Raw genomic sequence first — 26,558 nt, 5'->3', positions numbered from 1 at the left:
CCTGTGAACAGAAGCTTTCAGAGGTAATGCATATTTCTGTATTAACATAATGTATGGAATGTGCAGTGTGTGTAGATCAGTGTGTGTAGATCAGCTAAACATGATTTTCTGCTCTTTGCTTGAGCAGGTGAAAGACATCTTTCTTAAGCTAACTTGGATTATAACCAAAACTGTAATAAATCTCCATCTCTGCCATTTGAAAGGATGGCAGGATGAATCCTGAGGACGTCTGTAGCCAAAGATTTATTGGCCATGCCTAGCTGAAGTGATGACTGGAGACATTTATATGATGCAGGCAGTTCCAGGTTGCTCCATTTGAAGGGATCAGCACATACATTACCTATGTTGGTCCTTTGGGTTTTCTTCTTGTCTGTACCTGAGATCTTCAGGAGGTCTCCTTGTCTCATATCTGGGTTTTATCAATTTGGAAGGAACCCAAAGCTTTTCTTTTCCTGTGGAAATATAAGCATAACCTCTCCACCAGTGTAACACATTTCCTGTTTTCCATTCTGAGGCTTGGACATCTTTAAAATAAACAGGCTGGTTTAGTGTAGCAGGTTTTTTCCCCCATAATCCAGTATCTCTCAGCAGCTATAGTTTTTTTTCTTTGTTTGTTAGCATTCAAAAAATTTAAAGTTAATAAAGCATCGTGTAATCTATCTCTGGGGGTCTTTATTACCCCTTTTTTATTTGTTAAGCATTTCTTTTAAAGTACAATTGGATCTCTCTACCAATGCTTTTTACCTGCAGTATGTTTTGCATCATAATATGTTTAAAAAATCACTTCATGTTACTAAAGACATATGCTGGAGCATTGTCAGTCTTAATTTGTCTAGGTATTCCCATAATGTCCATAGCTTCTAATAAATGAGTAATAACAGAATCAGCCTTTTCAGAAGCTAAAGTAGACATTCATTGAAATTCTAAATATGTGTCTAGAGAATACAGAACTCTGTAAAACGAAACACATCCACTTGTCAAATTTCATTGGGTTACTTCCTGCAGGCAATGGAGTTTGGTTATATAATGAACAAGTAGGGTATGTCTTTACGATCTCCTTGGCTTGTTGCCAGGTGATAGAGAATCCTTTCTTTAAACTTTTGCTGTTGATGTGGTTTTTTAAAGTGAAAATTTGAGGCCCTAGTACACTTCCTATCAATAGCTGATCAATTTGACTATTACTTTGTGCCAGAGGGCCTGGCAGACCTGTTTGGCATCTGATGTGTGTTATATACAATGGATAATTCCTATTTCTGATCATTTGTTGCAGTTGAATAAACAGTGAAGTCAATCCAGAATCATCTTGAAATAAGTTCAGCAGTTTCTATATGTAAAGCAACTCTTTTTGCATATTGAGTCAATTGCTATATTAAGGAATTCTTGAGAATCTAATAACACCATAAGGATTGCATTTCATCCTGATTTTTGAACTGATTTGTAAGGATTCTAAACCACCTTACTTTTATTTTCTGATTTATACCCTGCCTTTTCTGGTTTATTTGCATCAGTATAAAATGTAGGGACCCCAGAAATTGGAGTTTTTTCTTTATACAAGGGAGAATCCAATTAGTTCTTTTTATGAACTGAAGTTGCTTGCTTTTAGGATATTTGTTGTTAATCTCTTCAAAAAAAAAAAATCACTGCAAGCTCTTTGCCAGTGTTCATCTTGTGCTCATAATGAGACAATTTCAGCATTAAAAGGTACCACATCTCAGCTAGATCATTTCACCTAATTGACAAAGTGTCGTTTTCCCCTTTAGTATCAATTCTAAAACCTATATAAGTTTTTAATTTCTTAGTCTGCTTATGTGTTAAAAAATAGCCATTCTAAGATATAATCTTCCCTCGCCATGAGAATTCCAGTAGGGGAATGAGTAGAAGGCAAGATAACTAAGGTGCAGGTCATCTTTGGATCAATATGATCTAGATGTGTATCCTTTAATTTTCTTTCTATCAGAACCAACTCCTTTTCAGCCTCGGCTGATAATTTTCTCAGAGTATTTAAATCTTTATCTTCTTTAAAAAAAAAAAAAGATTGATTCATTGATTTTATATATGAGTACACCATTGCTCTCTTCAGACACACCAGAAGAGGGCATCCGATCCCATTACAGATGGTTGTGAACTACCATGTGGTTGCTGGGAATTGAACTAAGGACCTCTGGAAGAGCAGCCGGTGCTCTTAACCACTGAGCCATCTCTCCAGCTCAAATCTTTATCTTCTTGAAAGGTTTGAAATAAATTGCTTAGCTCTAGAATAGCCAAAGCAAATTGTAGGCTGCAGCCAGTTAGTACCTCCTCTTAGTTTCTGGGATCATTAAGTGTCTTTAATTGGTCTCTCCTGCTTTGTACCTTTTGTATTCTAACCTTTTGTATATCCTTGATAATTGATAGAATTTTATCTTTGTATTTTCTCATGGGCAATTTGTAATCTCCAACAATGCAAGGTTTTCTTTATTTCATTAAACAGTCTTTCCAAGGCATCTGTATCTAAATCAGTCAATAAGATATCTTCCATGTACTGGTAAATGACTAAGGAAATTGTTTATGAATTACCTACAATGGCTGTTGTACAAAATATTGGCACTAGGTAGAACTGTTTCATGTTCCCTGTGGTAGGACTATCGAATGATATTTCTTCATTAGACAACTTCTAGTGAAAGAAAAGCAAACCTTTCCCTATCATGTTCATGTAGAAGAATTGTAAAAAAGCAATCTTTCAGATCAATCACTGTGATAGGCCAGTCCTTAGGCAACAAGGAAGGCAATGGGATTGCAGGCTGCAAGGAACCCATTGGGTGAATAACCTTATTAATTGCTCTGAGATCCGTCAATATCCTCCATTTGCCAGACTTCTTTTTAATGACAAATACTGAAGAATTCCAAAGGCAGTCAGCCGGTAACCGCCTTAGTGGTAAAGCTGTTGGTGTTTATCAGTGATGGCTCCCCAATGTAAAGTTGAAGTGTCAGCTTCTGCTCTATCTTGTTTATGGATAGCCTGTAAGAGTTTTTGATAACATTTTTTAATTAATTTGATTTCTCATTAAGAGCATCACCTATTTTGTGGCTTGCCTCTAAAGTGGGAGGGATGTTAATCTGTTTTCCATTGTTATAACAGATCTCTTCCTCATAATTTTATAGCTATATTAGCCACACATGGCCTTCATTTTCCTATCTGACCCTCAGGCCCTGTACATTTCAGCCATCTGGTACTTTGTTTTATCTTGAATAAAGTCCCAGCTCCTTGAAATCGGATATCTACCTCTTGAAGTGACCAATCTGGAGGCCCAGATTTCGGAGAGATAATGATGTCTGCTCCATTGTCAACCGTGCCTTCAATTTGAATATTAGCACCAAAATAAAACAAATTTATAATTCTACCTAACCCATATAAAAGACACTCAATCCAGGTATTTTATTTACAAGCCATAAGCCTAGATTGGGTTGGTTAGAGCTCTTTTGATTCCCCAACTGTGACGTCCCTTATCACTTGCTTGCTGTTCTCTTGCCCACATGCTCATGGTCCATCTCCTTTCATGACAGCCTTCTCCACCTCCATCTTCTTCTTCTTTTCCCTCTACCTGCAAACCCCACTGGATCCTTTCTCCACTACAGCCCAGTTAAATTAGGGAGCAAGGTTTGCATAGCAGCATCCCTTGGTGTATGTGAGGATCTGCTCGTCTGGGGCAACCACATCTTGAGGGCATTAGAATACAAGCAGCATCAGACCAACCCACTACAGGTGTGCACTGACCTAGCTTCCATGACAGGCGGGAGGTTAAGTGACAGCAGCAGCCACAGCTGCTTTCCTTGTGCCAACTGGAGCAAAGCCTGCCACTTCCTTCCTTCCATTTCTGTCTGTGTTTTGTGTTTCTGGATTACATGAACAGAACCCTGAGGTTTCTATCTAGCACATTTTTAGCAGTGAATCTTGAGCTTTGCTATTTCAGTCTTCTATGTCTTTCTACATGATCCTGAAACTCCCAACCTAACCTTCCAAACTAAGCAAGAAGCCACAGGACATTTCAATCATATAGGGACACTTAGAGATGCTTTGTGATTTTTGTTTTTTGTTTTTTGTTTTGTTTTGTTTTTAAGAACCTTGAGCATACATCTCTCAGATAAAAATTTACCAAGCAAAAGAAAAAACTGTAGAAGTTGGGTTCAGCTCTTCCTCCTAATGCTTCCAGAAATAAGACTCAGACTCAAAGCATATTTACAGATACCTTAACCATATAATCGGGCTCTTTTTACTAGACCACAACTAAAATAACCCATTTATTCTAGCCTGCATTCTGCCATGTGGCTGGTTACCTGTGCCCAGGTACCATGTGTCTGTCTCCTCAGATCTTCCCCAGGTGGAGCTTTTCCATGTTTGGCTCTATCCCAGAATCCTTTCTGCCTCCTGGGTGGCCCACCTTCCATTTCCTGCCTAACCGATGGGGTTTTTAATTGACAGGCGATGCATCCATACAACACACAAGATACTCTCTTTACAAGAAATTTCATGAAGTCTAATTCTAATGCCCTTCATACCTTTCTATCAGTTAAAACTGTGTTCCTAGTAGCATACTTTTTTTCCCTTCAATTTTAAGAACTTAATAAAGCATAATAAATAAGACAAAGCCACCACAACAAAGTTGAACAGGGCAAGCCAAGAGAGGGAAAGAGCCCTAAGAGAAGTCACAAGAACTAGAGACCCAATCATTCACATACTCAAGAGTCCCATAAAAGTACTAACTGGCAGCCATAACATATGCACAGAGGGCCTCATGCTACCAGCTTACTCTTGTCTTGGGTGAACTAGAATGAGGGCTCTCACCCCTGAAGAAGGGCACTTACTGTTGGGCATGGACTTAGATGCTGGCAAGTTCTCCCATCTAAATGTAGACAAAGTAATGATGAGAAATTGAAATGAGAAAGTTGTATGAATAGCTGTTATGGGTCATTCCTTAGCACTGAGTAAGGGCAGTGACTATTCTGCATTGGTAGTGCATTTATTTATGGCTGCTTTCAGTAAATCAGCTAAGGCATGTAAATGAGAATGAGTGTGTAATCCAGGTATTTTTCTTTGCTTGGCAGTAGCCAGGTTCAACACGTATGTCATCAGCTACAGAAAGTCTGGAGTCTTCAGTGAAAAGATTCCTGTCTTATTTTCTTTTAAGTAAACAGAATTGTCGTGCCTTCACTTTTGAATTGCTTCCCTGAATTATGGCATGCTTGGTTAATATGTAACTGCGGGGTCACATGGAGTGTGTGCAGTGAGTGCTGTGGCTGGCAGTGGACTTCATTTCAGTTGCCTTTGTTTTCTTTTGTAGCTTTTCACCTCTGGGTCCTACATCTGGATTGTAGCCATGAGTGGACTTGTAAGTGTCATTTTTTTTTAACTTCCTTCCCCTGATTTCCCCCCTTTCTATTTTTTTTGAAAGGAAGAAAAATATTAAAATAAAAATGTGATGCTTATGAACTGTGGGTAGTACACACCCATCTTCCCCCTTCCTTTACCCAGGTCAGGCACAGCTCCACACTCCTTCCCTAGTGACTAAAATAGACAGTTACACGGAAAACCAAAGTCAAGACAAAGGAGACCGCTTTGTCTCAGTTTCCAGAGTCACTTTGATGAAGGTTTTTAGATGAGGTTTTTTTGCCAATGTTGGTTTTAAAGGGCATTAGTAGTCTAATTCATAGTAAGAGGGAAAGAGGCTGGGCCTGCTGAGCAGGAGAGCCACTCTGCTGGTCCCCTGTGTAGGACACATGGTGGGGGAGGGGGAAAATGAGGTGACTGCCGGTCAGGTGTGCCTGTGGCCAGAGGGGGAGGGAGGGAGCACTCTGGAGCATTTGGGGACCTAGTCTGTGGAGGGGATTCCCTTCTTTCGCCTATGTCCACAGCAATTCAGTACACCTTAGGAGACATTTTGAAAGAAATTTAGAGCATGCAGCTGAGTTGGATGCTTCATGGCTTGAATGTAAAACATAAATTTTTGAAAATTTATTTGGGGCCAGGCAGTGGTGGCGCACGCCTTTAACCCCAGTACTTGGGAGGCAGAGGCCTGTGGATTTCTGAGTTCGAGGCCAGCCTGGTCTACAGAGTGAGTTCCAGGACAGCCAGGGCTATGCAGAGAAACCCTGTCTTGAAAAAAAGAAAAAAGAAAAAGAAAAAAAGAAAATTAAATTTTCGAGTTATATATAAAATTTCGAGTTATATATATTTCGAGTTATCGTTTCCTATAAACGAGTGTATATAGGAAATAGTTTTAATTTCTTTCTTGAAAAAAAAGTATAAGAAAATTACAAAATAGACTTACAGGACTATGCACAACATCACAGGGGAACTTAGAAGTGATTATGCCCTGCACTGCAGATCCTGTCACCAGCCTGGCACCAGTCACCTTTGTTTTCTGAGGGAGTGATTAGGCCACCTTGAGTTGTCCTGAGCCCTCTGTCTCTCCTGGCTCTTTTCAAACCCCGTGTTAAAGACATTTCAGATAGAACACAGTCATTTATTTCCTTCAGCTGATGTCCTCTTTGCTGACATTCTCCAGATTTTGATTCTGAGGATCAAGAAGGAAGACTATCTCCTCATTCAATTGTTTACCTGGAGCCCACATTGTGCTTCAGAATGACTGGGGATTTTAAGGAATCCACTATCATTAGTCATTCATGAGCCAGTTGAGTTTTCTTTCACAGTAATTATCTCAGAATGATTATATCTATATATATCTGATAAATCTTCATATTAACCTCCTTTTGATTTTTCCAGCTTATAGATAATACCCTGTTTATTTCTGATAACTGACCATGAGCTAACTATGTATTGTAGAGCTCATATCTGGCATTTGCAAAGTCCCTCACCAATTAGTTAATTAAAATAAAATGATTGTTAACTGTGCTAATTGTGGCTATTGTTCTCCATGCTATATCGTACATGCTGGTGCTCGCTTCCAACTTATTGTGTTCTTTCTGGTGTTATCCAAAAATCCCACACTCTTATGATATATGTCATATAGAATATGGTGAAAAGATAAAGATGATTATACAGAATGTGGTGATGCACACATCTATATATAATCCAGCACTCAAGAAGTACAGACAGGAAGACTGTGAGTTCAAAGCAAGTCTAGGCTACACAGTATGATCCTGTCTCCAGCAAACAAAACAAAGCAGTAGCGTGTGTGAGTGCCTGGCTTGTCAGCCACTAACTGTGAGGTCCATGTCAGTCACAAAGCCACTGTCCATCCAGATGGCTCTTGCTCAACGTGACTTCCTTTTCCCTACTGAGCAGTTAACTTCCTTTTTCTTTTTTTCTTTTTAGTTTAATGCTAACTAAAATACTTCAAAAGTCAAATTTCATGCTACCAGGAAGAAATATGTACATAGTATTCATTGTTGTGAATTTATGCTACAGAACCTATTGGTGTGGTCACCACAGTGGCTTGTAGATGAAGGTACTTGCTGCCGAGCCCAATGATCTGAGGACTCACATGGAAAGAAAAGGAAAATAGACACACACACACACACACACACACACACACACACACACAGATCTGAGGACTCACATGGAAAGAAAAGGAAAATAGACACACACACACACTCTCGCAATAAAAGTTATTAGCTGTATTGTAGATACATTTTTAAACTTTTACCCCTGGAAGCTATCATGTATCAGAAGCACCGTATTTAGGAAATAATTTTGTTTAGCTCTTACAATTAGTATGTGGTTTGTTTTATTTGAGGGCAAATGAGCAGGGCTGGGGATGTAGCTCAGTGGCAGAGTGCTTGCCTGACATGCATAAGGTCTGGTTTTGGTCCTGTCTTCAGTCCTAACACCAGGAAGGAAATGTATGTAAAACAGCAGTTCTTCTCAGCCTGTGGGTCACAGCCCTGTTGGAGGTCACAGACCAGATATCCTGCATATCAGATAATTATATTACCATTCATAACAGTAGCAGTGAAATGGATTTTTGAGGACTACTGGTATAAAATCTAAGTTATTTGTTATTTGCAGTCTTAGAAACCAGAAACTGCTTGTGCTTTCCTGGAAAGCTGCTAACTTTGGTTTGAATTTAGTTCATTATAAATTGATTTTTTTTCTTTTGTTTTAACAGCTTTTATTTCTTTTGTGTTGTTGTTCATTCTTGCATGAGTATCCATGTTTCTGAATACATAGTCCGAAAATATCCAGTGATAAAAAGGACAGGTTAACACCAAGATGCACTCACTGACTTACCACCTAAGCACCACCTTCTGTCGTGGGCTGGTCATGGAGCTAGATGTGGACAGAGGAAACGTCATTGCTAGCTTATCAGGAGCCAAGGGAAGCTGAAAAGAGCTGTTGGCTCCATTTGGTGGGCTGTGAGAACTCCTGCTGCCCAGAAGGGGGTTGGCTGGGCTGCCCACTCCCACTCCCGCTTTGAGATTACTCTTGTTCTGTTTTTGGTTTTTGGATTTTAGTGGTGGTGATGGTGTTTGGTGTTGACTCTTTCCTCCTTTCATAGTTCTGTTTAAATAAGAGTTGTTATGAAAGACTGCAAATATGGCTTAGCTTACGTGGGTATTTCAGTTGTCTTTGGTGTTTAAAATTGTTATGTGTGGGGCTGGAGAGATGGCTCAACGGTTGAGAGCACTGACTGCTCTTCCGAAGGTCCTGAGTTCAAATCCCATCAACCACATGGTGGCACACAACCATCCATAATGAGATCTGATGCCCTCTTCTGGAGTGTCTGGAGACAGCTACAGTGTACTTACATGTAATAAATAAATAAATCTTTAAAAAAAATGTTATGTGTATACACATCTGTGTGCTTTTAATGTGTTTACACTTACTTGTCAGGGTGCACATGTGTGTGGAGGCCCAAGCTCTTACTGGATGCCTTCCTAGCTCTCATCACAAATGGAGGCAGGGCCTCTCCGTTACACCTAGGTTTTGCCAGTTTGGCTACTCTGGACACCTAGCTTGCACTGTAGATCATTCCCACCATCATGTGCTGGTGTTGCAGGCAGACCTACGAGCCTTCTTATTGTTTATTTGGTGGCTGCTGGGGACCCAAACTGTAGTCCTCATACTTGCATAGCAAGCACATTTCCTACCCACTGAGCCATCGCTCCAGCTCTGTGTGCTTGGACATGTTTAGTGAACTCCTCCGCCTGTAGATCTTCTGAATTACTTTTGTGGAAAACTGAAAAATTGAGGCCATTATGTATATTCATAATTCTCCCAGTCTCATTACACATTAATATTGTATTCTCCTAAAGCAAATGTTGCTTACACATCAGACTGGAAGTTCTTCTTGTGGTTCTGCTGAGAGCTTTGTGGCCGTCTCTGTCCCAGCACTTCTGCATTTCCTGCAGTTTCATGAATCACAGTAATGAGTCATCCACACTAGGATGAACTGTGGTTCTCAGAACCCTGCTCTAACTTAGCCACGGTTCAAGTCCTCATCATTAGTTCTTTGCCATGCTATTTAAGAGCAGATTACCCAGTGCCTCTGCTCTCATTGTGCGTGAGTGCGTGCGGCAGTGTGCTCCTCACTGTACCTGTTCGTTCTCTGCCTTTGTTACTTGCTGTCTACAACACAGCAGTCTTTATCTTGCAATCAAACAGTCTTGGTGTGAACAAGAATCTGTCTTACCCACTGTAGGGTAGAAACGTACATGGAAGCCAGATTATATCGAACTTTGAATGTGGTTCGAGTTTGAGTTGTTTTCTGTGGACAGTTAGGCTTTTCAAAGCTTTTCAAGCAAACACTTCAGATGGTACAAGATTGTAGCTCTCAGCGGGTATACTTGACAGAAGAGGAGCTGCCTCAAAGGAGTCAGGTATCTCCTTTATAGACTCTGATTTTCCTCTGTCTCTTCTTCACATGATTTACCTTTGAGGACCAAAAGCGATGATAAAACATTGTCTTGAAACCATAGTATGGAAGTGGGAGTGAATTCTGGGACTCTGACCCACGGCCTGGATGGTAATATCTAGTCCTGTGTGGGTCTCCTGCAAGGGTGTGCCTTCCTCTTCTACTCTTCAGCTTCCCTTTTTTCCCCCCTGTGTATTCTTTTCCACTGATATCTTCTGTAGACTGACTAAACAAGTGCAAGGTGGCAGGGCGAATAACTCTTGTGTTTCTCAAGCCCTTCAATTAAACTTTGGGAATTTAGACTCCCATATTTAGCAGTTCATTGGAAACAAAGTGAGAGGCTTCAAGAGAAATCAAGGCTGGCTAAAGCTGTAAGGTTGCTTAGCCTTTAAAGGCCCACATGGAGAATCAGGACTACCGGGGCTCTGAGGAAACCCCTGCTTGCTGCATCCTGACCCTGCTGACTCCAGCTGACCCCAGATGCCTGAACCTACTAAGAAAAACCACCCAATCTGATTGGTAGTCGCAGCAAGTTCAGGACACACAGGGAGGCAGGTCACAGAGGAAGGCATGTGACAGGAAGGCAGGTCGCATAGGAAGGCAGGTCACATAGGAAGGCAAGTCACAGGAAGGCAGGTGACACAGGGAGGCAGGTCACAGGAATGCAGGTCACACAGGGAGGCAGGGGTGAGTGGACATGTGCTGCTACTGCTTTCATCATAGGGATTTTTTTTCTTGAAACAGGATATCACTATGTTACCTAGACTAGCCTGAAACACATGCTTAGTCAAGCTACCCTTCAACATGCTCTCCTCCATGTGTCTACTTTCATCAACCTATGTAGATCTTGTCTGCTGGACCAGGGATCTGAGAACCGGAAAGAAAGCGACATGGCTGTGTGTGTGTGTGTGTGTGTGTGTGTGTGTGTGTGTGTGTGATGAAAACAGTGATCTTTTCTAGCTTAGTCACATGACAGATAACTCTGAGGATCCCTGACCTACAAATACATTCTTGGGTGAACAACCAACCTCTCATTGACTTCACTGTCTCACTGGCTCTCATTGGCTTCATAGCATGCAGGGACTAGGAAGCTCCATCAGGGCAAAAGGTTTCTCCATTCCTCCCTACCGTGCTCAGCATCTAGACACCAAGTCCTGGTTCATAAGAGTAGCTGGGATATATTTTGAATGAAGGGATGAGTTCTCAGTGGGTCTGCTGTCTTAGGGCTTTCGTGTGTTCCTAGGCATGTTGTGTCACATAGATGACACAGTAGATGGTCCGTGTTCTCCTGAGAAAGCAGCTTCTGTGTCTGTTGTTCTTGTTGGTCAGTAGGGTTCCTGAATGTAGGACTGTGCTCCACAAGGGCCCTGGGAGTGCTGCTATCCTGGCAGGCGTCTTACTGGTCTCTGTTGGCTGGAGAAAGAGCTTAGCAGCTGTGTGTCATTGCCAAGTCATGGTCGCTTGCCTTTGCTTATCACGGTTTCAGGCAAGCTGTAAGCAGGACCAGCAGGCAGGTGAGGTTAACTCTAACCAACAAGGGCCAAAAGGCAGGTGAGGTTAACGCTCACCAAGAGTGCTGATGCTGTTTCCCAGCCAGTAAATTCTTTATTTGTCCTTGCGCGTCACTTTTTGACTCCCTTCTTTAAAAGGTTAATGGTATGAAAAACCCGTATGTGTGCAGGAGATACCGTCCATTGTTGCCATATGGGGGCTCCCACCTGTAATGTAGGGCCATACCCTGGGTTCTTGGCCTAGGTATTCCACAGATGTGGGCCAAAGTAGTCTCTGGTCATTTGGTCCCATGTTCTGTTTCCTAAACGGCTCCTGACCTCCTAGCTGAGTGAGTGCTCCATCCTAGATCTGGTTGCCCCCGACGTGTGGGTGTGTGCTCCCTTCTGCTTTATCTAGTCATCTACTGTCTAAGCAGTGATCTGTGCACTGGACCTCGCTTTGATGTTTGGACTTCCTGTCTCAGAAGATATCATTGACCCTGGTTAGTTCTCCTGGCCTGTAGCAATGCAGGTCTAAGGGTATGGCCTTAATTCTAAGATTATGTATGGGTGCATGTTTGGGTGCATGCATGTTCAGGTGGACATGTGAGCAAAATTGCCCACAGAGGCCTGATGAGGGTGTCAGCCTCTGGAGTGGGATTGCCAGGTGGCTTTGAGCAGCCCTGTGTCAGTGCTGGGAGTTGAACTCAGGTCCTTAGAAAGACAACTCTTACCCCAAGCCACCTTTATTCTGTCCTTTCTCCCCACCTTCTTTCCTTACTTCTCTCCCTCCATCTTTCTGTCTTTGCTGGAAATGGCATCCAGGGCTTTGTGAATGTCAGCTGGTGCTCTACATCCTCTTTTCCCTGCTCATGAATGTCAGCTGGTATTCTACAACCTAATTCTTTTCCCTGCTCATACTCTAATTTTAATTTTTTTTCAACAAAACATGGCATTCAAGAGAAAACTGTCTCAGGCTAAGGATATAACTCAGTGCTGCTAGCATGCATAAAGCATTAGAAACTGGGCTTGGTAGTGCACATCTATAGTGCTAGCACTTAGGAAACAGAGGCAGGGTGATCTGAACTTCGAGGTCATTCTATAGTGAGTTCAAACCAGCTTGGCCTAGTGAGCCAGACTCAAATACTAGGAGTATTAATAATATAGCATAAGTAAGACTATGGAGATCTGGGCAACAGCTAGGTAAATTTTCAATGTAGTTGCTGGTATCCTGTCTTTTCATGGAATGGGCTGATGTGATTGTCAAGTATAGGAAACTGAACTGCTCAGTTTGATAGATTCTAATGCATTGTGAACTGAAACATTTCCAGTCTGTGTTGTTTGTTTAACAACTCAGGGCCATACAGAAGATCTAGAGACAAGTGAACTCTCCCCTCCCGTGCGTGCTCCTGCTCACATGCCCTCATCTGTGGGATGGATGGCTTTGCCAGCTCACCACTGGGCTGATCAGACAAGGATGATGTCATAGAGCATGTAATCTGTGCCCAGCTTCATCTTCCCACCACAATGCTTAAAAAATGTAAACCATGGATAGTCCAGAGGACTCTGTGGGCCCATATTTCTTTTCCAGCAAACACCTAGTTAAGACTTCTTTATTTTGAAGGAGTAGAGAGATGATGAGTCAGTGGTTAAGAGTACTTGTTGGTCTTACAGAGGACCTGGGTTTGATTCCTTGATTCCCAGTCCCCACGTGGGGTGGTTCACAACCATCCGTAACTCCAGTCACAGGAAATATGTCACCCTCTTCTGACCTCTGCATGTACTAGACACACACAATGGGGCACATATATATGTGCAGCAAGATACTCACACATGTAAATTGTGTGCCTGCGTGTGTGTGTGTGAGTGCATGTGTGTTTCTTCTCTCTGCTTTTGGTTTTCCCTCTCAGGGCTCCTGTTTTAATTGGATTTATTCCTAATGGTTTATTAATAGCATGTGCTCATAGTGTGTCAAGGTTTCCTTCTAGTTGCCTGTTGCCTTTAAGAATTTCTCTTTTGTGCACTTCAGTGCATCTACAAGTAGAGTGAACCTTATTTCTTGCAAACTCTAGTATTTTCAAGTTTTCACCATTTGTTTATTGCGTGGGTAGGGGTGGGGTGATGGGTGCTCAAGTTGGGGTTCCTTCCTTCCACAAATGAGTTCCCAGACCCACACTCAGGTTATCTGTCTTAGGGGCTGGCATCTTTACCTGCTAACCCTCTAGCCTAACTTTGAATTATATTTTAGGTTCATGATATTTATGTTATATTTTGATCACCCTGAAGAACTCTCAGCTGCTGTCCCTTTATCTGTAATCCCACTGTCCCCATACCCTTTCTTCTTCCTCTGGTTCTGTGATGTGTGGCTGATGGTGTGTGTAGGCTCTCCATCTCAGGTTCTTCCTTCACCGTATGAGGAGATGGGGGACTGAGGAGCATGGGGAGGAAGGGAGGTGCTTCTTAAACAGACCTGGGTCATCAACCACCTCACTGCTGCCTCCCGCAGCCCTAGCTCTGGGCTCTGTCTGAGCCTGAGTCTCAGTCACTCTGCTGTGTGTGAGGTTCAGGTTTACAGAGGCTCTCTGGTTTCACTGTACATGGAAGTCTCTGTTTCATTTTCTCTCTTGTTTTGTACTATTTTGATAGTGGAGCCACAGGAGTGCCTTGAAACCACAAATTCAAGTTCCTCGCTGTGCCCTCTGGAGCCTGCTCCATTCTGTCCTTTGTTCCTGACTCTGCTCCAGATTGTCCTGAGGTCAGAGGCCTCCATGGGCCCCATCCATGGATCTCTCCTCACTGCTCCTCAGCAGCTGCGTTTGCTGCTGCTGCTTGCTCCCCGCTGGCACCAGACTCCCTGGGCTCACCGTCCTCACCCCAAAGCCCCTGGATTCCTTCACATTCCTCCCTGTGCTACCTACTCTCAGATTAGAGCGTACACACTGAGCAGTGGCTGCTTCGTGCTCTCTCTCCCTAACTGTCCCCTTGGGCCCCAGACTGGTGCTTCCACCCACTCACTGCATGCCCGTTCCTCCGAGCACCTTTAGTTCTCTCTGGTTGGAATGTTTTATCTTCAGTCTCCACTGACACCCTGTCATCCTGAGATAGGGTTCTTAAGAGTCGTCTAAGTCACTGTGACTTCCTTCACAGAGCGCATCTGACAGTCGCATGGCCTCATGTGTTCCCTGTTTCCTGTGCATTGAGTGCTCATCTTGCTGTGTGTGCAGCTTTCTTCCGTGGTCCTCTACAGTGTTCTCAGAGCAGGTTCTTGAGATACTCTTGCCTGATTCACTTAAGCTCAGCGTGGTGGTAGTGCATATGTAATCCCAGCACTCAGCAGGCTGAGGCAGGAAGATTGTAAGCTCCAGGCCAGCCTGGGCTACATATAACATGACCCTGTCTCAATAAAACAGCAAGAATAAACAAATAAATATTATGGTATACTTTTCTGGTACTACTAAAAAGGTCCTTAAACGCTTGTCTAATGTGAATAGTCCCATACTAAAAGTTTGTCAAGGTTTTTTAAATGTATTTAAAAGAATATGTATGGTCATTTTTATCCAGAAAACAAGATTGAGGGTTTTTTTTCCTTCCATATAAATGGCTTTAAAGATTAAAAAAAAAAATTAGATTTGTTTGTAAAAAGAAAAATATTTTTACAGATGTTTTAATCGCTTACTAATAGTAATGCATAGATAAACATCCAGAAAAACGTCCGTACTTGAGCACTGTGAATAAAGCCAGAGTTTGAGGTTGTTCTTCTCAGGTCAGGTGTCTTTCTCGTGGCCATCTGACAGTGATGATGCGATGGTACCACTGGGTTGGCACAACGTGAGACTGTTTGGATAATCAATCCTTTTGTAGATCTGACTTTTTTTTTATTTTAGAAGTGTGTATATATAAGCTAAAGGTCTACCTTGGTATCCCCCTGGGGTCATCCACCTGGCTCCGGCAGGTGCCTCGCACTTGCACCTGGTCCCAGCTGTCTCAGCCCCCAACACTGGGTTACATGCACAGGCAGCCATGCCTGGCTTTTACCTGGGTGCTGGGCTGTTGAACTCAGGTTCACAAGCATGCCCAGAAAGCACTGGAGTCCCAGCCTCTGGATTTCTTTTAAAATTGAGACATTGTTCCTTAAATACTGTACTTGTATTTGGAGTGTGAAATGGTCAGGATTTTGCTAACTCCAAATTAATATGTTTGTTTTACCAAGTATGTTAAATTTGTGTTGGATTGTTTGTACTGTTTGATGTCTGATAAGACTTACTGCTCAGACTAAAAGAATGCCCTCTGAGACAATTGATCGATTCCCTGCTAATACTCCCTGTCAATCTTGCTTACATTTGAACAATGTTGGATGTTTCCTTGTAGATTTCCGGCATGTGCTATGACCGCAAAGTGCTCCAGGTCCACCAGGTGCTCTGCATCCCTGGCAGGATGGCCCAGTTCTTCTCCTGGGCCCTTGAGCCCATCTTCTCATCTTCAGAGCCCACCAGCGAGGCCAGGGTTGGGATGGGAGCCACTGTGGACATCCAGAGGCAGCAAAGGATGGAGCAGCTGGACCGGCAGCTGATGCTCTCTCAGTTTGCACAAGTGAGGCGACAAAGGCAGCAGCAGGTAAGACCTGCGTGACCGGAGGTGTGTGCTTCCTCCCACTGTGACAAGTGAGAGCGTGCGGCGGCCTCTGCTTAGCTCCTGTGCTTCACACTGATCTGTGGTGTGTTTGCCGGAGAGTGAGAGTGCAAGTCTGTCGGGTGGCTTTGGTTAGCGTCTGGGGTTTCTGTTGTTTTGTTTTTAAGGTAACAAAATAAATTACAGCCGGACAGTTGGTCAGATTGGACATTCTTATCCTTAGCATTAATTCTAAGAGAAACACCGACCTACTTAGCAAGATAGGATATTTATCGGTGTTTGTAATCGTGTCAAAGCCACAATGTCTTCCTGTTTAAAGTGCTAGTCATGTGCCATGGATGAGAAACAGATGAAAAGTTTTATGATTTTCCTTGGTTAAAGCTAATACAAAGGTCAGAAAACCTTAAGGGACCAACCAGTGACGACATCATATAAAAGCTGTATTTTCATAGATGAGCCCTTAGTAATCAGGAGCCATTGCAGTTACCTACAAATACTACTTTAGCCAAAATTCTGACATGACCCTTGTCTTTCAAGTTGGACAGGGAAAGGGGAAGTTGCTCTATGCCCAGCTAAAACCTTCCGGTATGCTCTTCCTCGCACACTACGACCAGCACAAAAGAGCCTTCATCTTTTGGGGTGGTCAGAGATGCAGGACTCTCCTGCAATCCTTCTGTCTCTTGCCTTCCCCTGGTAAAAGAGGTGGGACTTCAGGACTCACAGTGGCCTAGAGTATTAAAGTCCAGTCCAGTCTGCTTGGAATGTGAATGCCAGGGTTTATCTGTAGGGGAGTAAGTGATAGACGACAGAGACCTAAGTTGTTCCTTATAGCCCTGTTAGATGTTGACGTGACTGGAGCACATGACACAGATACCCATGACATGTTCCGGGACGGCTGGCATGTGCTCTTGTGGCGAGCCCAGAGAGATGGGGGTGGAGGTAGCTTACAGACTCACTCGTAGGCGTGAGAACCAAGAGCAAGGAGCTGTGGGAAGGATTCCAGCTACAGTCAACAGGACTGAAGTGAAGCCTTGGGACTAACAGGAGGCAGTAGAGCCTACAAGCCCCCTGGAGGAGAATGAGAGGATGGTGTGGTGTGGTAGCATAGAGAGCCCAGCAGAGCCCATCTGCTCAGACTCTTACTGACCTCTCTGTAGCTTCCTCCCCTCCTGGGTATCGGATAGGACCATCTGAGATGAGAGTCTTCAGAAAGAGGAGAGAATGCCTTCGTTGCTTCTGTGGTGTGCTTTGGGTGAGTGGGTTTCTAGTCTCTGTGACTTGCTCTAGGATGAGATGATAGGAGAAGGCTAGAGAGGCCTTGGTTTTGAGGGTTCCAAGGTCCTTCAGTTCAAAGTACACAGCATGCCAGGGTGCCAGACTTTGGGGTATTTTGTTCTGAGCCCTAATCCTCCTTTTGTAAGGAAACTATTCCTTTTGGCTTAGGGTATACCTAATGACCTCACTTTACCATAATTAACTCTTAAAGACCCTGTATATAAATACAGTCACGCCGAGGCAAGTCTTTATTATACCGAGTCATGAGTCCAGATAATCAGTGCCCAGTGTTGGCACTAAGTGGTCATTTCTTCTCCAAGGTGATAATGTAGCCCGCTCATTGCTGTCTGATGATGGCAGATTAGCTATTCCATGAGGGCAGTAGCTAGATTGTCCAGGGCCCATGGGCCCATTCGTAACCTCCATCCACATCACCATGGCTGTTCCTCCTGTGCTAGTACTGAGATAGACAATAATAATGCTGCTGTCATTCTGTCTACTTCCTGCTTGGTGCCTTTTCTGTGATGGATGTCCATAGTAGGAATTAATCTAAAACAACAACCACCACATTTCCCACATGTTCCTTTATCTGTGAGCACTTGCCTTCCCTAGGGTTTCCTTGGGCCCTCCCTACCTTCCAGTCTCCTGGATGACCAGCCAAGTCATTTGCTATCCCAGTAAATCTGAATGCTGCATTTTATTACCCACAAGCCACTTCTCTTTACACTAAGCAGGTGACTGAGGGTGTTAACCTACTCTGCCCATGGGAGGATCTCCCTTCTGACTTCAGGGATTCGCCCTGCACAGTGTCAGAGAAGAACTATGAATACTTTGAGTAGCCCACCCAGGAACCATATTTGGCCACTGTCATCTGGTATTGATTATCATAGACTCACAGCTTGTGGCATGTATGAGCTGGAAGAGGTTTTGGTGCTACAGCAGTTGGCTGGCATGGTGGTTGGTATATCTGCTTTTTGAAGCTCACTTGTGCCCTCTGGTACTTCCTGGTTGACCCCAGGTATGCCATTTCAATCTGGCAGTGGGTTTCTGCTGGGCCGACAGGGCTCTCCACTGCACACACAGAACTTACTTTGACTCTTTCTGGCATAGCGTAGGTTTTTATGGGAATGTGATTCCCTGCAATTTGTATATTCCATGCCAGGTATCCCAGGAGCCACTACATTCTCTTATGGCTTCGAATGCTATACAATGTCTTTGTCCACCCCAGGTATGTTAGCCACCACACATTGTTCTCCAGTAAGTAAAACGCCAAACTGTTGTCCTTCCCCAAGCATGCACTCCCACTGGCACTGGGAAGGTACTAGCTCTCTGTCTGTGCCGAACATAAGGATGATGAACGTCTTCACTCCCCCTGAAGTCTTTCAGTAGTTCCCCTTAACTGTTAAGGCAGTTACACATGGGCCCCGCCTGCTTCCATTTAACTACATCTCCTCCCTAGAGTTTATCCCAAGTTTTACTGAGTCATTTGCAGTTCATCAGAGTTACACCTTACCTCCCGCAGCCACCCAGCTCTACCACCCAGAGAACACTATGGTGTTTGTCTGTCTGTTTGTTTTTTATTCCTGACTCCCATTTGCTCTCCAGTTTTCCTTGCAAACAAAGTGTCTCTGAGAAGCCTTTTCAGCCTCCCACTGGAGTCCTGAGTCTCTTTGCCTAGAACCTTAGCCCAGCTCTCACTAGGGACTGGCTTAACCTATCCCTGCCATTGCTTTGGGGTGACTACTTATCTGCTTCTCCAAAACACAAATAATACTGGCACTAATAGGAACTTAGCAGATACTTAGGGAACTACCGAGTAAATGTGTATAGTAAATATCGACAGGGTTGCTTCGAATTCTGTGCAGCTGGATATAGCTGGGCAGTCAGAGCTGGAAAGACACACAGATGTCCTGCAAGGTCAAGCTGAAAACAAGTCACAACAGACCATGCATGTGTTTAGGTTGACAAGGGGATAAAAAGAGACTGAAGCAGCCAGGAACGAAGAAAGCAGGAAGTTCAGGAACAGGGTAGCCAGGAACGGAGCTGTTGCAGGAAGAACAGATGCTCATCAGGGGCAGTCAGAACCTCCTCCTGTCATGTGGCTGTTGGCAAAGGAGCGTCAGTAGATGGAGGCCATGGCAGCCCCTCTAGCAGGATCTGAGAGTGTCCGCGTTAGACGGGAAGCTCTTGCCTACTTTGCAGCCTGGAGAACAGTGACCCATGTGACGCCTTTTGGGACTTCACTCATCTGGAGTTGCGGACCACTGTCTGGACAGTCAGCACACAAGGAACTTAATGACGCCCAGATGTTGCAGTGTGCCAGATGTGCTTCGGCCTCTCAAGTCTTTCTGATACTTCTTCAAGTAGTCATGATCCAGAAGCGCTTGGGTGCTTGACTCGAGCTAGTTGAGTTGAAAACTGGATGTATTACTTAATGTGTCTTTCTGTGGCATGTGCCTGTCATCTGTACATTCAGTCAGGGCAGCATTGAGGGCAGCGGGTCAGAGACGGTAACTGCTCCCTCTGCCTCTTGTCTTGTGCCCTTGTATCTCTGTGTGGACACGGTTGCTGGCTTCAGTGGGTCACAGTCACTTTACTGTTGGGTCTGACTTGTTGCTACCAGGGCCAGTGTCTGACATTTCATAGGCTCATGGGTTTTGTGGGGATTTGTTTGTTTTTATTTTTGTTTTGGAGTTTTGAGACCAAGGTATCACAATGTGTGTGGCTATCCTGGAACTCACTGTATAGATCAGGCTGTCCACAAACTCAGAGATCCAGCTACCTCTGCCTCTGCAGTGCTTAGGTTAAAGTCGTGCACCACCACACCCAGACATGGGCTCTTGTTTTATTAATCCCTACTAATTCAAGAGGCATGAGCTCTTGAAAGGACAGAACTGAGAACTTTACTTGTTTGTGCCTTTTGGACTCTAATGTAACCTACTTCCCTGTGCATGTGCAAAAAGCTGCCCAAGGTTCTTCCAGACGTGTGCAGCTGCTGAAAGGGTAAAGCAGCAGTAGTGCATGGCAGCCCACAAAGTGTAATGTGTGTGCAGGAATCGAGAAGAGGCCACAGGTGGGGTTGCAGAGCCGGAGGGGGGGAAGGGGGGAGGGGGACAACACTAGAATCCCCAAAGGCTGTGGGACAGCAGAGGATTGCAATTGCTTAAGAACTGAGCATGCTGTAAGGAGTGACAATGACAGATGAGGCATGGCCACCCACTGGCAATCCAGACACTGGACAGTCACAAATCATAGGTCAAAGAGTGGCCTGGGCTCCTGCAAGCTTACCCTTGGGCTGTGGATCGAGAACCTGTTTGAAACAAAAAGAAAACAAAAAAGAAAAAACACAAAACAACCTTCCTGGAGGTGAGTGCACTGCTGAGGTGATGGCTTCTGCACTGCCTGGTGGTCATTTTCTTCATGTACCCCTGGCCAGGGGAGCCAGCTTGGTGATGAGAGACATCTCCAGGGGCAAAAAGGCAGATGGGGGGGGTGTGGCTAAACACAGGTGGCCATTGATTTCATCAGCTGCCTTTATAACGCTTCCTTCCTAAGAACCCACAAGGACAAGATTCAAATCGTAATCTTAACTGAGACGTGAAGGCTCCTGGAGGCTGGGGCCCAGAGAAGGCTCGGCCTCCCATTGCTGTGCTCTTCTGTCTGGCTGGTCATTGTGTTCGTCATAATAAGTGTGGACGTGTAAGTGTGTGCTGAGTTCCCTGAGGCTGTTTCCTGGGCAGCCAGTCTGAAGCGCGGGTAAAGCGGGGCAGGTGGGAACAGACCTGTGTAACTGATGGGTTTGTTTCTGTTGCTTTTCCAGACAGGGTTTTTCTATGAGATACTGGCATTTGCTCTGTAGACCAGGCTGGCCTCAAACTCAGATCCTCCTGCTTCTGCCTCGTGAGTGCTGAAGAGTAAAGGAGTGTGACACCAGTGCCCAGGCTGAGGGTTTTGTTGTTGTTGTTGTGGTTTGCTTGTTTTCTAGTTCTGTGAATAATGTTTGAATTAGGTTTCAAGACTTTGAGTGGTGTCTCCTGAAGAATGGCTTTGGGTATGAGGAAGCTCCCTCCCCAACCCGCCCCCAATGCATTAAAAGTGTTGTGTTGACTGGTATGTGAATGTGTTAAGGCCAAAACTGTTTTAGTGTCTCTTAGTAACACCCACATGCTCACAGTATGAAGCATAATCACAAAAGGAAAGTTGCTTTTGGGGAGACAGCTCTGGGTTACAGGGTGATCTGCGCACAATCTGATGGTTGCCATGGAATAAAAAGATAGGATAAGAGCTGGGGACCAGGGGGGTCTCTGGAGCTGAACTGTTCAGCTTGGGCATAAATATTGTGCTTCTTGGAAGTAGGGACATAGTCCAGACTTGGGAGCTAGCCTGTTAGTCAATACTCCGAAAAACCTCAACTTCTAGAACAAAGCTCACCTTGATCTGACTCGTTGGCCATACCACCTGTCTTCTGTACAGTCCAGAGTTTTAAAAAGAATTAATCTTACTGTCATGTCCTTACACAATAGCCTCAGTTTTCCCACCTACTTCTCAGAGCCTTAAATACTTATTACCTGGCCTTTACCATTTAAAATGTGTGATGCCTGCCCTAGAGGCACGCAGCCAGCACCTTTCAGCTCGGCTTTTTTTATAGGAATCCTGAATTCTCTACTTTGCTCACTCACTGGTGTGAACCGGTTTGCTGTTCACCATCGAGCCCAAGTTCCAGCACATGTACCTGAGCATAAACCTTACCCTCAGCTACTCTGTCTCAGGATTGGGATTAAGGGGAAGCCTGCCGTGTTTGGTTTAAGCCTGCTGGGAGACTTGGCAACACAACAGAGTTGTTGGTGTCAGTGTACCCCATGCTCCATGTATTGGGCCTCCTGGTACTTCCTGGTTACCTGCCACTGTTTTGGTAATAAGTAGTCTTCATCCAAACAAGGACAGGTGTTAATGCTACTGCAAGTGCACGACCATCGTTTGCACATGCAGTTCAGTGACTTCCTCAGTGAGGAGTTGAACTGTGTCAGCTACATTCTCTCACCTACCCTTAGTAAAATTCTGTGGCTGTGAAAGTTGTTTCTCTCCTCATCTCCCGTCAGCAAGCATTGTGGGATACCATCCACCCTGCACAGTGACTCAGACCTGCCTTGCTCATTGTGGCAGCTCTTTTTACTATTCAATATTTGTTACTTAATAAATATTTCTAGTGGATCCAAAGTAGTCTGTTAAGTACTTTACCCACTTGAAGTCTATAGGTCACTAATTCTTAGTCTCAGAATTTTGCATCATTATCACAGTCATATAGAACATTGTTAGCATCCAAATAAAAACTCTGTGTCCAGGCAGTGGATACATATGATGAGAAAAACAAAAGAAGGTAGTAGCTGTGGGGAGGAAGGAAGCCAGAAGGGGTGGCAGAGGTTTGGGAAAGAGCAAATACAAGCCAAGTTTGGTGGTGTGTGGAGATGAAGAAGTCCAAATGAAACCAATTACTTTCTATGCCAACTTCAAAAGTTAATTTAAATGTTTTTTTAAAAAGTTTGGATTCTGTTACAAACATCTTCCCAGCCCACTGTCTCTAAACTTGCCTCATGAGAAGGTCTAGGCGAGTGGCGCCTGCACCAGCTGTCGTTGGGCTGGCTTCTTCCACTTGCCTTCACTCTTTCAGAGTTCCCACATACTGCAGCATGTGCGTGCGTTTCCGTGCTTTAGAGAGCAAGGCCACTAAGTACAGCCGTGTGCTGGCAGGTGCCATCACAGGTCCTTTCTGCCACGTGGCTACTTACTTATTAGCTCATTTATCGGAAGCTTCTCTCAGCTCTTGGCCTCTCTGGTACAACTATTTTTATTGGCATCTGTTCCACACAAAATGCAGAGCCAGTTTCTGGGGAGCTGTGAACCAGGCAGTGTTCTCTTCCTGACCTTGGTGTGGCAGGAGAAAGAGGCGATCACAGTAAAGTGTCAGATTCAGACAGAGGTGACAGTGATTCCTTTACCTGTGTGAACATCTCAAGGCGACCCTGGGACCTGATGGGAACTGGCCTACACAGGTCTGAGCTGAGGTGCCGCCATGTGGGACAGTGAGCACGCATTTAGCTGCACTTTCCCTCTGCTCTTTCACTTTTTGATGTGATTTGATTTGAGAACAATTCTTACTAAACTGCTGTGCTTCTTTGTCAACAAGGTCCGAGCAGCTCGAGCTGGGCCCTTTATGACTCTTCTCCCTGAGCATGTGAGTGTGAAGTGTCAGATGTGGGTGGATAAGAATCTGCAGTGAAATGAAAATGAGATTCAGGTCTCTGTTTTCAAGTGAAGCCGAAGCTAAAAGCTGCTGATGTGGATCTGCGCCTCCTGCAGAAGCCGCCGCGTGCCTCGTGGGCTCGTCAGTGTTCTTACTGACCTTTTTGATGAAATTCAGACCAGAGCGATAGGATCAATCAAAATTCTAACACTTTTCCAAGCCTGACTCATTAAGTGACATTCATGAAAACCATTTCTATTTTCCGTTCTGTTTTGGTGTCTTCATGAGAAAGAAGAGCACTGTAGAGTCTCAAGAATTTAAGAAGACAGGTAAATGACGACACTTCTCTTTGAAGGAATAAAAGTGACAAGCAACTTGAATTCTCTGCTGCATTTTCTCGACTCACTTTCTACTTACATTTAGACCATAAGTGAGTTTGTAGGTGAGACACAGAGCATCTAGTCTACTTTCTGCAACTAGAGAGATCATCCCTTCTCTTCCCGCCAAGGCCCGGCTCCATCCGTTCTCAGAGACAGAACACACTTGTGCTCTCCAGTTGAGAAGCCTGGGATTTCATGGAGCCTCACTCTTACCCCAGCATGTAGAGCCCTGAGTGTGCAGAGGGCGTCAGACAGCAGAAGCCCAGAATTTCCAGAGCAGTAAGCCGTGACCTCTCTTCAGAGATTATAAAATGGGTTTTCTAACCAAGGTCTGCTGCAGTCTTCCAGATGAGGTGATGCGCTACATGTGCACACGTCACACTGCTCCCAGATTGTGTGCCCATGCTTTGTGCTTCAGCTCATCACTGAGATGAGAGAGACCGCTTGCTTTTCCATAGGCCTTACTTGAGTGGACACTACCCATTGCTCTGACTCTCGTAGGATAATCACCCAAGGAGCTCCTGTCTCCTTGTAGACTGTCTTGGGTTCAGTAATGCTGGCAAAGGAGCTTGCGAGTGGGAGGCATAGGGGCATGTCCATTGTGTGCCAGAAACCCGTCCACAGCTACTGTGCAGGAGCGTGAGGCTCCTGCTCTAACAGAAAAGGCTCTTTCAGAAAGAAAACTGCTCTGCTTTCTAGATGCTCCCTGGTGTCTAAAGAAGTACCCAGTCAGCTTAAGAACCAACTAGTTTGGTTTGCTGTTGTTCATATGTGAAAACCCAGACCGCAGATTTTGTTCTGTATGGAATCAGCTTCTTGACTCTGAGCCTGGCCAGAGAAGGAGAGAAGGAGGACTTTGATGAGTGAAGCTGATATGGATGTGAAAGAAGAGTTGAGCTTGCACAAAAGAAGGGGAAGCCACCAGGAAACTCGGGAGTACAATGCGAGGCATCAGACCATTTGAGTACGTCTGCTCAGGGGGACTCAGTAAGGAAAGTTCTGGGAAGAGGGAAGAAATGGACAGGACGGTAAACGAAGAAATGGTTTAGGACGGGATTACCTGGACCTCTAAACAGATGGCTCAGACACCGTGATGCCAGCTTTCCACTGTACAGTGGTGTTACTGTGGGAGGCTTGAGTGCAGGCTGCCCACACTAGTATGCAGATTAGATTGGAGAAAGTATGAATAGCATCTATGTCATCAAGAAGCCACCAGCATAATCTCAGCGTAGGACAACAAAGACGTAAGTAGTGGCCGGCCCACAAAGGAAGAGTAGATCATCCCTGAGAGTTTGGGGCGTGGGGGGTGAGATAAAGCAGAGAACTGAGTCCAGAAGAGTCCCCAGGATTGCAGGAGAGCTTGCCAGTCAGTGGATTGGAAAGCTAACTCGCACTAGTCAGGCTCTTACCAGAGTCAGGAGTGAGAGTGAGTTCTGAGATAGGAAAATGGACACATCACAGGGAGGAGATAGCCTCACTGTATTTCATTTTTGACAGTGTCTTTTTCTGTCAAAACATGTACAGCTACAAGTATCAAAAATAATTCTAATTTTAACTTAACATTCAATAATTCTTGTGTAGAACTAAAGTTAGGAAAAAAAGACATGGCCGCTTGACAAAGGAAGGAATGAAAGGACTGAGGGACTGGGACAGACACTGCCAGGTGACCTGCCCCATGTTAAAATGCTGGGCTGGGATTACCATGCTAGTTAACATCACATTCACAGTCTCCAGCTGCCCAGATGCATGCAAGAGACAAGAATAAAGAGGGGGAACCGCGGCCCAGGCAGAGGCAGGCTCTGTCCGTGTTGAACGCAGGCTTTCGCTCGGAGATTTTCTGTAAAGTATGTGGGAGATCTTACCTGCACGTGTGTGTGGTGCTCATGAATACTAAAGTCAAATCACAGCAGTAATGATGCCTTTAATCTACGAAGCAATGTGATCTGCCTGTGCAAGAGATTTCCCAGTCAAAGCTGGGGCTTCGAAGCTCCTCATCCCCCTCAAAAACCAGTGCTCGCACGCGCGCGCGCACACACACACACACACACACAGTACTACACCACCTCCTTGGTGGCCAAACAAACAAGTGAAACAGTTATGCGTGCCATGTGGCATGATCCATGGATACCCAGTAGTACCCTCAGTTATTACAACTTTCTAAAACAGGCTTCGGCTGTATTCACAGGAGCCCACAGTCAAGTGTCCAAAGCCTGTGGCCATAGTGACCAGGAAAGCTGAAGTTGAGTCCTACCAATTTTCTTCCAAGGTGCCCATGTCACCCTTGTGGATCCCCACTGAGGATTTATCGGTCATCCTGTTTACTGAATCAGAGACAAAATGTTTATGACTGAGTTTGCAGGGACGTTGAAGCTAATATAATCCATTGTTAACACATCGTGAAAGTGGTTCCATATCTGAGGAGAAAGAGCCATGATGGGTGTCTCAGCCTTCTCAGGAGAAAGGTTCTCAGTGACAACAAGCAGACCTGGGTACCTGTCTGCAGGCGCAGTGTTGGTTAACGAGTCCTTGGCAAGGGCTGCCGGGCTCCAACATACCTCTGTACCCCTCCTCGGTATACGTAGGGACAAGATCTTGTCCCTAATTCAGTGTCCAGAAACACTGCCATGGCCCCAGCCCAGCCAATGCAAAGAAACAGGCAAGGCCTGAGACAGCAAGAGAAGAAAGAGACATG

The 26,558-nt window shown here is 44.6% G+C and overlaps 1 protein-coding gene across 2 annotated transcripts in view; it reads left to right on the top strand.

Moving 5' to 3' along the window:
- The window catches only part of Ubac2 (UBA domain containing 2), a 141,925-nt gene that overhangs the window by 94,892 nt on the left and 20,475 nt on the right, over positions 1-26,558 (top strand). The window contains exons 6-7 of one of the 2 annotated variants that reach the window (XM_052190591.1): positions 5,319-5,366; positions 15,710-15,955. In XM_052190591.1, the coding sequence (XP_052046551.1) occupies positions 5,319-5,366; positions 15,710-15,955 (294 nt within the window). The remainder of the gene's footprint in view (positions 1-5,318; positions 5,367-15,709; positions 15,956-26,558) is intronic. The other variant, XM_052190592.1, reaches the window with a different exon arrangement.

Source organism: Apodemus sylvaticus, chromosome 8 (genome assembly GCF_947179515.1).
Source record: "Apodemus sylvaticus chromosome 8, mApoSyl1.1, whole genome shotgun sequence".
Classification (NCBI taxonomy): Eukaryota; Metazoa; Chordata; class Mammalia; order Rodentia; family Muridae; genus Apodemus; species Apodemus sylvaticus.
This window is presented reverse-complemented; position numbering and strand designations above follow the sequence as displayed.